At 50.0% G+C, this 12,599-nt stretch overlaps 1 protein-coding gene across 1 annotated transcript in view; it reads right to left on the reverse strand.

Annotated features, from left to right (window-relative positions):
• Positions 1-11,694, reverse strand: part of DDHD1 (DDHD domain containing 1) — a gene marked incomplete at its 5' end in the record, with an annotated part of 70,847 nt that extends 59,153 nt beyond the window's left edge. The window contains one exon of the mRNA XM_082000986.1: positions 10,956-11,694. Coding sequence (XP_081857112.1) covers positions 10,956-11,694 — 739 coding nt within the window. The remainder of the gene's footprint in view (positions 1-10,955) is intronic.
• Positions 11,695-12,599: the final 905 nt, after the last annotated feature.

The following is a 12,599-nucleotide window of genomic DNA, read 5'->3' on the forward strand; positions in this document are numbered from 1 at the left end:
ACAGCTTTCTTAGCTACTCCCTAACAGATTATTTCAGAGTAGAGCAGGCTACTGACATTTAAATGAACAGAGCCACTCATTTAATCACAGCCTGGGTGACCTTCCTTTGTTTAACCACAAACACACACAATCCATTCTGCTCTTCCAAAAGTAACAACATAACCTGAAGAGGAGTTCAAGGGTGAAATCCTGGCCTCAGAAAACTTAACAGAGCTACATGAATTTACGGAGTCAGACTTCTATTTTTTTATTCAGTGTCTGAGATGAAAAGAGTCTTCGTTCACTGAGCAGTAAAGGATATTATTTTGCTGGTCCATCAAATAATTCTAAACTGCTTTATTGAAGCAATTTCAAAATTACAGGTGGAAGTTACTTTTGAGTTTCACAGAGACTAAGCCCATTAAGAGCAATCTGGCATAGATGGGATTTTCTTTCTAGACTCTGATCTACAGACCAGCTACACATGCGAGCCTCTGCGCTTGCTTCAGCGTTAGATACGCCAAGGGAGGAACACGCGCTTTACTCCACTTGTCAGCATGAAATCACCTCTGTTTTACCAAGACCCTGTGAAGTATTCAGGCAACAGCTTGCAACTGTTTTGCTCTGAACCGTTTTTAATCGCTTTACACTGTGAACTGAGCAATCCAAGACAATAACGAAAGGCTGATCTTCGGGGCTGGTTCAAGCATCAAACACAGAAGGAAGCCCTAAAAAGAGATGAATGCCCTCAAAGTCATCTCTCAAGTGCTCTATATCACCCTAAAATGTAGGGTAGATCATGTTTTTCAAAAAGGATTTTTCTGGTTTAAGATAATAGTTTAATTAACATCTCTGCAATTGCTCTTTACACAGACCTGAACCCGATAGTCCAAGTTAAAATCCTAAAGCTCACCTTACCAGCCACGTCAATGATGAGCTCAAAGAACCTTGGGCTGCGGAAACATGAAACAGGGCTGCGGTTTTAAGTTTAGAGCTTTATTTTTGTTGAATTCTTATCAATAAAAATAGTTTACCAAATTTCAATATTAGTACTCTGAAGTGAAGTACTTCCACCACCAGCGTTTGCTGCTGGAGTCAGCAAGCTGTAGGAGCTAGTCCCTTACCAGCTCTTTTCTCACCCACAGAAACCTGCATTTTTTGAAATCGCATTAGGTGAGAGCTAAACCAGCCCAGAAAAGAATGACTATGCCACATGACAAACAAGTGAGCACCTCCTAGAATGTAAGCATGTGCTCAAATCACATTGAAAGTCACGGGACTTTTGCACAATCGCACCCTCAGCTCAGCGTGTGTGCTCTCCTGGCAGGCGCTCGTCAAATCGGTCTTCATTAGCGAGGTCTCGCCAGCACCGAGCAGCAATGACCATCTATATACAGTTTGAGCAAGTACGTTCCAATACAGGAATATCTTTTAAAAAAACAGAAGAGCAAGCTTCTTCCTGTGCATACCTCAGACCTACCACTAATGAAAGGGGACACTGACCTTTGCTCTCAACTCCTCCTCCCTTCTCCTCTGCAGGGATTTTGTTTTTCTATGCTCTCCGAATGTCACTTCCTTTTTCTGTCTACTCCCACCCCAACTCCAGATTTCCCTACACTTTCATCCCCAGATTTCACTCTTTCCTTCAATTTTTTGCTCTATATGTTCCTACTCCCCCCTTTATATATATATATATATATATAAAAAGCATCACTTTAGTTTCTTTCATCTTCACTATCACTGCCTAGGACCCCACTTGCACCTCATACTCCCTTCATCCCAGCACTCACTAACCATGCCATTTACAACATTTACAATCTCTGGAGCCTCTCCTCTCCAGTTCCACACCAGGTACACTCTAGTGTAACTTCACTAGTGTACTTGCTACCCCCTCAAACAGATCATACCACACTAGTGACCTTTTCTCTGGCCAACACTCAAAACCACTACTTCATCTTCACTTTTTTCAACCTTACAGACACCACTGAGAGAATTGTTCATGCTTCTTATTTTAATTTCTTTCTCTTTAGCAAATTTTTCTTCCATCTAGTCCTTCTGCTTACTATCCTATACAGTGTCAGCTCTTCCAGATTCTTGTCGTGGTCCTCTCAGGGCAAAAAGCAGCTCTGCCCAAGGTCTCTCTTTGCCTTCAGTATCGTTTTTTCCCTAGACAGCATCTCCCTTTCACACACATACACATAGAAATTCACCTGTCATCTATCCTTAATCTAGCTCTGTCACCTCCAAATTAAATCCTATCCTATTTCTTTGATATCGCCACAGTCAAATCAGTATTCAAGCCTGAATTAAGTCAGAACAGAACTCCTGTTCCTTCTCATCCCACAAGCATCTTCTGGTTTCTCAGCTACAGTAAATAACACCCTTCTGCCTGTCACCCATAACCTGTAACCCCCGTACCCACTGCATCTCTGCCTTCTTACTTATTGACCACATCCAGCAGGAAAAGTGCTGGACCACATCGAAGAGCAAGCACAACTCGCTTTCTAAGCTGAGTCCATCCTTAGCTATTCTGCTGTAGCCAACACCATCCACCAAAGAGCAAGTCTGTGATTCTGGTATCATTTACAGAAGTGAGACAACAGATTCATTTTCCTTAAATAATGCTTGTAAATCTCAAAAATAAAAGCTGAGGACACAGAAGCAACTTGCCCTCAAAGGCACATCCAAGCAAAATGATGACATCTCCCACCTCTTCTAGTAAAAGCATCCTTAAGTTACCTCTACTGAAAGAAGGAAAAGTACCAGAGACCATAAACAGAACAAACATACAAACAAATGTAATTTGTGATTTAATACACAGAGCACTGCAAATCTAAAAAATTGTTTCATCTATGTGTGTTAGGTCTTCTGGTCAGGAAGGAGCTGGCCAAAACTAAGCTACAAGATACTTTTGGAAGGAAGGTATGGTAAGAACAGAAGCAGAAAAGTAAAACCAAGGAAAGGTTTTGAGTAGCAAAAGTAGCGCTTTACCTTGCCATGTAAACTATCAGTATTTTATTTGTAAAAGAATAACATACCTGGAGAAAAAAAGCAAGAAAACAGTATTAAGGAATTCAGCCTTCAATCAAAAGGTCCTTTACATAAAGGTATCAACTAAGTCTGAAGACTGTCCAACGCAACAAAAGCAATGACCTAAGCATGCTGCAAAGCAACTAAAAATGCGTTCTGCTGCTAAGAACAGACTAAAACAAATGCAAACCACAAACATACTGAAAAACTCTTGGTTCCAAACCCTTAATTTTCATCTTGCTTCATGAATCTGTTTTAATACTATTTCTGCTTCAGAATACAAGAGAAAACCCATAAACTAAACACGCAGCCTCAGAATACCAGACATTGATTAAAGCAGTTGGGCGAGAGGTCTAGCGGGACCTGTCCCTCAAGATGGGTTTAGGGTTGCCAGTCTGTAAAGTGTCAACATACAAATTTATGCTGCCAGGTCCAGGGAAGGCACAAGCACCGAACGCTCCTGCACAAAGCAGACAGCAGAGAAGCACCTTACAGCTCTGAAATGCTGAATTTTAGCCTTGACAGTACAGCCCAAAGAACCACCGGTGGGTAAGGTACAAAAGGCTTCATATCTTACTGCTAATGTCTACCTCCTACATTCAAAACAAGCACATGATAACAACAACAAAAATCCGCTAAGAAAATAGCCTTTTGTATTCATCTGGTGCCAAGCATCAAGTACTATACATTAAGATTTTTCAGTAATCTTGACTCTAAGTTCAGAGAGCAGGTAACACTGCCCTGGCATTCACCTCTCATTTTGCAAAAAGCTCGAAGTGCAGCAGGTTTTCACAAGGCGCTAATGACTGCTGTTGCCTTCGCAGGCGTGGCGACCTGGTTCAGGAACGGCACGGCGACCAACCCCAGGCCGCTCGGGCCATCAGCTCGCTGACACCAATGTGGTGGACGGCAAATGGCGTTTATTGGTGTGTGACACGGCGTTATGTAGCTTAGGTTTATAACCTCACTTCCGTCTGCTTGCATCATAAACTAAACGCTATTGGCTTTCTGGAGAGGGGCCCTAACTTTCCGTACAGCGCGATATCTTCCGGCCGCCAGACCCTAGCTATCTACATTTCCCCCCTCCCTATGCGTAATTAAATTAATTAAATTAATGTATTAATTTATAATAATAAATTAATTATTATTAATTATAGTAATTAATATTAACAGTAATTAAATTACTATTTAATTAATAAATTTAATTGAATTGTTTAAAATATAGCAATCTTAAAGAATATATATATCGTAATCATGGATAGGAAACATACTAAATGCATCCTACTCTTACTCTATGCCTTATAATAATCTTAAAAAATATATACATATTACGAACTTGAATAGAGAACACAAGGCACGTCAAGAGGTGACTGGGGGGTAGCTGGGAGCAACGGGGTATAACTGGGGATAGTTAAAGGAAATTTTGAACAAGAACATTCTTAAAGCAGCGGGTTGCGATAACTTGCTGATCATCGAATCGAAGGAGGGACCATTTAAATGGCCGATGGGGATGGTGTTCTGATACTGCTTGCCCTATAGCGACGAGCCCTAAAATCAAGATCACACAAAGACTTCATAGCCTCCCCCTTTGGGGGTTAGGTCGCCGCTGTTTGGATTCCACCAGTGTGGAGCTCCCAGGTGCGGACAGGATGCTTGTCGTCCTCTCTCGCCACAGGGGTGTACGGGTTACAAGGACGTCCGATAATCCGGTCCTGTGGACAAAAACTCACAGTTTTCATCAGCTTTATTCAGAAGGTCCGGTTTAATAGACTTAAGCGGACACCACTTAACTTTTCCATCTTTTTTAACTGCGGCATACCCTCGCCCTGTAAGGATTAGCCTCCACCCTTGTTCCCATTCTCCCAGCTCTTTTTTTTTTTTTTTTTTTTTTTTTTTTTGGTTTGCGGTACCTTTTTGTTGGGCTCCGGCCCCGCCCGCTTCCCTTGCGGGCGGGCCGTTCCCGCCCTCTTGGCTCGCCCCGCCCGCTTCCCTTGCGGGCGGGCCGTTCCCGCCCTCTCGATTCGTCCCGCCCTCTGCTCGGCGGGGTGTTTGGCTTATCGGGGCATTTTTTCAGATGGCCGCTCTGATTGGCTTTCCGCCCTTCGCTCGCGCTCTCCTCGCCTTCCCGGTCACCCTCATCACCTCTCTTTTTCTCGTTCTCCTCCCCTTCCCGGTCACTCTCATCACCTTTCTTTTTCACGTTCTCCTCCCCTTCACGTTTCTGTGCGCTTGTTAACGCTAACGCTTCCTCCCTGTTCCCGCTAAGGGCATCCTCGCCCCGCCCTTTGCCTTCTTGCTCGGCGCCATCTTGGGGCGCATAGGGCGGTGGTGTAGCCCAGACTTCCTCAGACTCTGATTTCTCGGCGGCGCCCCTGGCCTCCTCGGCTAGCTTACCCCAGAAGAATTTAGCTCGTTTCTGTCCGTCTGTAAGCGGATCGGAGTTCGGGAATTCACAGAATCACTAGGTTGGAAAGGACCTTTAAGATCATCAAGTCCAACCATTAACCCAGTGCCACCATGTCCCCTAAACCATGTCCTGAAGCACCACATCCACACGTTTTTTGAACACTTCCAGGGATGGCGACTCCACCACCTCCCTGGGCAGCCTGTTCCAATGCCTGACCACCCTCTCAGTGAAGAAATTTTTCCTAATATCCAATCTAAACCTGCCCTGGCGCAACTTGAGGCCATTTCCTCTTGTCCTATCACTAGTTACTTGGGAGAAGAGACCAACACCCTCGTCGCTACAACCCCCTTTCAGGTAGTTGTAGAGAGCGATAAGGTCTCCCCTCAGCCTCCTCTTCTCCAGACTGAACACCCCCAGTTCCCTCAGCCGCTCCTCATCAGACTTGTGCTCCAGACCCCTCACCAGCTTCGTTGCCCTTCTCTGGACGAATTGAGGGGACGTGTCGCCCTCTTGCAGATCTTTAGGCTCAGTAGAATCGTCATCGTCTGGGGGGTGCAAAGTCTGCGTGGCTGCCCCGACTCCCAATTTCGGGGTGACCAACAAACAGTTCTTTGCCACCCTCCAGGTGTCCTGCTCTTGTATAGCCTTCTGCAGGGCCTGTACGACTTTCCCCCACGACTTAAGGTTTTTCCCACAACCCGAGGACATCGTCTCTTCGGCTAACGCTTTAGTGCATTTATCCCACACTTCAGGGTGGAGAATATCCAGAATGGCCCCAATTTGCAAAAGTCTCGCAACTGCGAGAGTAAAATCTTTGGGTTTACAACCAATACCCCACTGCTTATGTAATTGTGATACGACTTTCACAAGGGCTTCCATCCTCCTTGTTGGTCCGGAAGCGTCCTCCCCGCCGGGCTGGTCCTGCCGCTCCGGCCGCCGTTCACCTGTCCAGGCGACGATTCCCGGGTTTCGGCACCACTTGTTGCCTTCGCAGGCGTGGCGACCTGGTTCAGGAACGGCACGGCGACCAACCCCAGGCCGCTCGGGCCATCAGCTCGCTGACACCAATGTGGTGGACGGCAAATGGCGTTTATTGGTGTGTGACACGGCGTTATATAGCTTAGGTTTATAACCTCACTTCCGTCTGCTTGCATCATAAACTAAACGCTATTGGCTTTCTGGAGAGGGGCCCTAACTTTCCGTACAGCGCGATATCTTCCGACCGCCAGACCCTAGCTATCTACAGACTGCCTCTTCTTCCAATTTACAAAGCAGCTCACAGGCAGCTTACCAAAGAAAATCTAGGATCTTGGACATCTCTTTCAGTCCAAGCTTAAATGCAGCTGGAATAGAAAAGTTGAAATAAAAGCTGCCCAATTCCAGCCCGAGCATACAGACTTTAGTATCAAGACCCAGTGATCCACTGGGTCTTCACAGGTATTTCTAGGCTAAGGTCAGTGAAATACCTATTATATCAGTACAGCAGAAATTACTCTTACATCTTCACTCAGGGATGGTCCTAGTGAACAATTTTTTTTAAATACAAGAGGTATTTTAGTTAATAGACTTCTGCAACTACTAGGTACAAAAACATACATGTTAAAAAAACAAACAAAAAACCCTACCCTTACCAAACCTGTGTGTGGGAGTGGAGTATTTTATCCTTCCCTAAAAGACAACGCTCCACAAACTCCTCAAATGGCTGTAGAAATACACATTTTGTTGCTGCCTCTCTCCACATACCACCAGATTTTACAGACGTCCTACTTCAATTTTAAAAACTACCGTTGCAACACAGATGTCAGCCAAGGTGATGAGTGTCCCCAACACACAGTCAGCATTCAAACTGGAGAACGTGCTGGGATGCAGACAACTACCTGGAGAGTGAAAGCGGACTGATTTACAAGAAAACACTGCAAGAACTAAATGCATGGAACTTGACAATGTAACCATTAAAAAGCAAGGGAAAAGCAAATACCAGACAGGGCAACAGTCGCATGGAACAAACTCACAAGCCAAGGAACAGGAGACAGTCACCCAAAAGTCCACAGGCGGCAGATTTAACAGACCCACCTGGGTCTCTGAAAACTCGACTGAGTAAATCTATAGAAAACTGGTTGTAAAACAGCCCTCTTCAACTAGGAGGGCAGAAGAGTGCTGGATAACCTAGGAAAATTCAAACAGAAGACCCACATATAAAATATCACTAGTTGTCATGTCCACAGAAGACAAGGAGCTGCCCAACTCCAAGTTACTCACTTATCTGGAAGCCTACACAAACAGTTTTAGTCCTCTTGCGCCGTCTTTGCTAGTTCTACAATACTAATTAAATAAATCCCAGAGGTCACAAGGTAAGGATAAAACTCTCAGTAATTAATCTGCTCAAATTGTAACTCGGTCTGATATACCTGATGTTACAACCAAATCCTGTGATGAGCTTAAGATTTCTGAAGACATGGAGTGCAAAAATATTTCAGCACATGCCAAGCTACAGTCAACATTTCCCTGTCATTAGGATGCCACAATAGCTGAAGAACTGTCAGCGTGTTCAGTATTGTCGCTGTGGGATAGCGGCCTTCCCTGAAGTACGGCACCTACGTGAAGAACAACAACTAAACGGGTAAGAACAACAAAGATAAAAGCTTCTGACCTTTGCTCTGAACCGAAAATGTGAATCAGCAAAACCAGACAGCAGTTTCTGTACTCTTTCATATGCACGTCAGAATATTTAAGGCAGTTGTACCCATTATACTTCGTGCTCATGCGATCAGAGCACGAGACCCTCCTCCCTCACGCTTGTGCTTCGCTAGTGTGAGATCTGGTTTGCCACCACCGGCTCCCTCCCACACCACGGTGAAACAACGTAGTAGCTACCCTTCGGATCCAAAATTACACACACACACACTATCAAATGGGAATGATTTGGGAGTAACAGCTACACCAAGGCCTTCAAAAGCACAGATGAAACTAAATCCTTGGGACCTGACCTTGCTGCTTTCTCAGGTCTGGACACAACAGCTGGGAGGAAAGAATGGGAAAAAGGCAAGAGTGCTCACGTAGACAGGGAATAGAGGCAAGGAAATGTGCAAGTGATGGAGGAGTTAGACCTGAAGACACTGACAGACCCTTGAAACACCAAAAGTTTACCTTAGTGTTGTGAAGGAGTGGACTTGCTAATAAGAAAAGACTTGAGCACTCTCCTTAATCAGCTTTCTGAGGACTAGAAAACATCCCCGTCATTAGTCTTCTCAGGACCATGAGTTTATTTCTCCCCTGCCTCGCACCGCTTCTGCTGCTAACCTCTGGGAATCTCTCCTTCCAAGCATCAGAAATCATCTCTGCACAGTGTATGTTGGCATTTGAAACATCTGCTCCTCAGGCTTAATGAGGCTGAATCAGCTTCCAAAATGGACAAGGCACAGGGTCAAGAAATTAAACCTTTAAGCTGCTGATGAGTACAGCCTCATGCTGCTGTTACCAGGAGCAATCTGCCTCACCTGACAGCCCTGCTCACTCGCTCCCCTCTCTCCCTATAGCACAGTTACAAAAGGGATGGCAGCAGTTTCCTCATCCCTTGGATGACCTGCATCATCTCTTTCCAGTAACCATGTGGCAGATGCATCAAGTAGCAACAGCAGGGCCTTCAGGGTGGTGACAGGGAGAACCACCTCCACTTTCTGCTCAAGGAGCTGGTGCCCAGGCTCCTCTAACTCAAAATACATGTGGACCAAGACCTCTGCTCACTACTTGAGCTCAGTATCTGCCTGCTGGGGCAATGCTTTGAAGGACAAATTGTCACACCACAAGTGAAGTGGTACACTCCGTGCTGTCTTTCACAGATCTCCCTCCCATAAAGATGCTGAGAAAGATGAGGGAAAACGACCAAAAGCCCTAGTTTCCAGATTAGCTGCTCTGACTCTGTGACTCCCACCTGAGCCTCAGAAATATGCAGAAGAGACGAGAGAAACTGCCCGCCCTTATCCCATGTCCATGCCAGGACAGTGTCTATTGCTCAGCCACTCTGCATCTCTCGCTCTACTCCATAACATTTCCCTTGTCCTTGAAGGAATGCAGTTGGAGAGCAAGTCCTCAGGGACAGAGGGCGAGCAGCGGCACAGCTTGTCTGCTCTAGGAGAGCAGATGCCCACTTGTCCGGTGAGACCCTGGGAGACATACCCTCCAAAGGAAGGTGCAGAAGAGCTGAGGTGACTGCTCTTCCTTCATCTCTGGTCCTCAAGGTGCCCTCTCCTCCAACAAAGGACATGAATACAAGGGGAAGGGTGGGAGAGGGGCGCATCACCACCTCATTTTGAAGTTGAGGGGATGAAGCAAATTCCCCTCTGTTGGAAGGGTAAGAAGTAAAGAGTGTGTGTGTATCTGAGATGCCTGTTACGTCCCTTCAGTAGGAAGAAGCCCCATTTCATGCCCCCTCCCAGGGGCAGGTGATGGGGAAAGGAAGATGAAGCACAATAGCATCATTTTCCTAAAGGAGAGGACAAGGGTAGCAGAGGTAAGACAGGTATCAGCCATCATTCCTCACTAATGAAAAGGGATCAGAAGTATGCATGTGGTGGTGAGACAGTGGACAAACAATTGCTGTTTCTACCCTGCTCCTTCTGAAGGAAGAGTGTGCATATTGAGGGAAGGGGGGAGAGCTGAAGGCAAATCTCCACCCTCTCTCAGCCGTTGTTTAGGAAATGGGAAGGGTAAGCAAGAAGGTTCTCAGGCACCTTTCCTCTCTCTTCTGTACGTGCTGAGAAATGAGAAGATGCCCAGACGTCCCATTCCCATGTCTCTGCATGCCAGGGTGCGAATGCCCAGATCCCCCACAGGTGCTTGTGCACACGGGGGGCGAGAGAGGGGAAGATGCTCAGTTCCCTTTCCAGCTGGAAGTGGGTGAAGAGGTGCCCAGTACAGCCTCCCCCCATGACCCTGTACGGCAAGTGAGGGTTACCCGGTGCCTCTCATCCTCTGGGAAGGTGTGTAGCAGGGGTGATCAGCGCCCACTCTCTCAAGTGCAGGCTGAGGGATGCCCACATCGCTTCACTTATGAGTGTGCATGGGAGGGTGGGATGCCCAGTTCCCCACCCTTTTGTCTGAGACTTGGAAGGAGAATTCCCAGTCCCTCCTCGCTCAGGTGTGTCTCAGAGACAGGCACCCAGGGTCTCCTCTCCCTGGAGAATGTTTTGTCCTGTATCACTTATCCTCAAGTCCACATGGGCAGCAAGTGGTGCCCAGCCCCTTGGCCGGGCTGGTGTGATGGGGAGTGCCCTGACCCCCAATTACCTGTGGGGGTGCGCTGGAGGGGCAGGAAGGGCTACCCGGTGGTCCCCACGGCGGGTGGGGCCAGCGCAGGGACTCTGTCCGCACAGGGATGCCCAGCGTCCCTTTTTGGGGAGAGCAGGAGGCCAGAGGCAGCCCAGCCACCGCCCCCCCCCGCCGCGGTACCCCCCGCGGTCTCGGTGCAAGGACACCGGGATCCCCCGGGTCTCCATGGGAGGGGGAAGGGGGTCCCCCCCGGAGGGACGGCAGCACTCACGGTTCCAGTAGACGGGGTAGCTCTCGGCGCTGGCCACGTCCACCTCGTAGAGCCCGCTCCGCACGCACACCGGCTCCACCGCCGCCGCCTCGCCCTCCCGCGGCTCGGCCGGGCCGCCGGGTCCGAGGGCGCGGTAGGCCAGCTCGATCCGCAGCGAGTCGTAGCCGATGAAGGGCTTCCAGGTTTTCCGGTCCTCCCGGTAGAACCAGCGCACCTCCTCGGCGCCCAGCTCCCGCACCACCTCATAGCGGGGCCGGCCGCCGCCCGGCCGCCTCCTCTCGGGCAGCGCGGCCGCCGCCAGCGAGAAGCCGCTGCCGCCGCTCTCGCTGCTCGCCAGTCCCGCGCCCTCGCCCTCGCTGCCCTCGCCGCCCGTGCCCGTGGAGTAGCGCAGAGAGGCGCCGGACTCGGCCGAGTCGAAATCGCCGCCGCCGCCGGCCTCGTCGCTCAGGCTGGGCTCCCGCGGCAGTGCGGCCGCCGCCTCCGGCTCCCCCTCGGAAGAGGAGGTGGAGAGCGCGGCGCGGAGCAGCGGCGCGGAGCGCTGCTGGAGTCGGCGAGGCGGGCGGGCGAGGGGATGCTGCACGCCGGGGCTCGCTGCTGCTGCTGCTCCTTCTGCTGCCGCCGCTGCCGCTGCCTCCTCCGCCGCTTCCTCCTCGCCGCGGGCAGACCGCTCGTAGCAGCCGCTGGCTTCACCGGGCAGGTCCCAGGCGCCCTGCGGCGAGCCGGGCCCGGGGTAATCCATGCCGCAGCGCGCCCAGCCCGGCGGTGCCGCCTCGCAGCGCCCGCCCCCGCCCACGCCCCCGCCCGCCCCGCCCACGCCCCCGCCCGCCCCGCCCACGCCCCCGCCCACGCCCGGCCTCGCGCGCGCCCGGCCCGCGGCTGCCGCAGCCGCCGCCGGCTCCGTCAGGGCGGGGGCGGCGCCGCATCGTCACGCGCGACGCGACGCGACACGGACGGGGGCGGGGCGGCGGCACGCGGGTTGCGGGCCCTCGGGGGGAGTGGAGAGAGGCGCGAGGGGCGCCCTCAGAGGCCGCTTGGAGCCCCGTCTGAGCGTGTGAGACCCCCAGGCACAGCCCGCAGCCTTGTCTCGTTGGGTGTGAGGCACCCTCAGGCACAGCCCTGGCTCCGTGTGTGACAGCCGCCTTGAACTACAGCCTGTGTGCGTGACACCCCTAAAACACAAAGCCCCGCCTGCCGCCTCATGGACATGAGTGACGCCTGCCAACACGGCCTGTGACCCTCCATGCGGGTGAGGCACCCTGACACGCAGACAGGCACACTAAAGCACAACCTGAGGCCCAGCATGTGTGAGACACCCTAAAGCACAACCTGCAGCCTCACAGGTGGGCGAGACACCCTGAAACACATCCTGCAGCCCAGCGTGTGAGTGATGGGCATCCCTCAAACACAAACTGCGGCTTGGCGTGTTGACGGCCCGTGCTCCTAAAACAACAGTCTGTGAGTGTGCCCAGCACCCCCAAGACACAAACTGTGGCCTCATGTGCGTGACAGATGCACTTAAAGCACACCTTGCACCTGTGAGGAATGAGTGATTGGTGTAAAGAAAATCTAGTGAATATAAGCTTGAAGCAAATGTCATTTATATTGAAATAAAGGAATATATGTAGGGCATGACCATAAACAGGG

Source organism: Phaethon aethereus (assembly GCF_964289735.1).
Source record: "Phaethon aethereus genome assembly, chromosome: 5".
Taxonomy (NCBI): Eukaryota; Metazoa; Chordata; class Aves; order Phaethontiformes; family Phaethontidae; genus Phaethon; species Phaethon aethereus.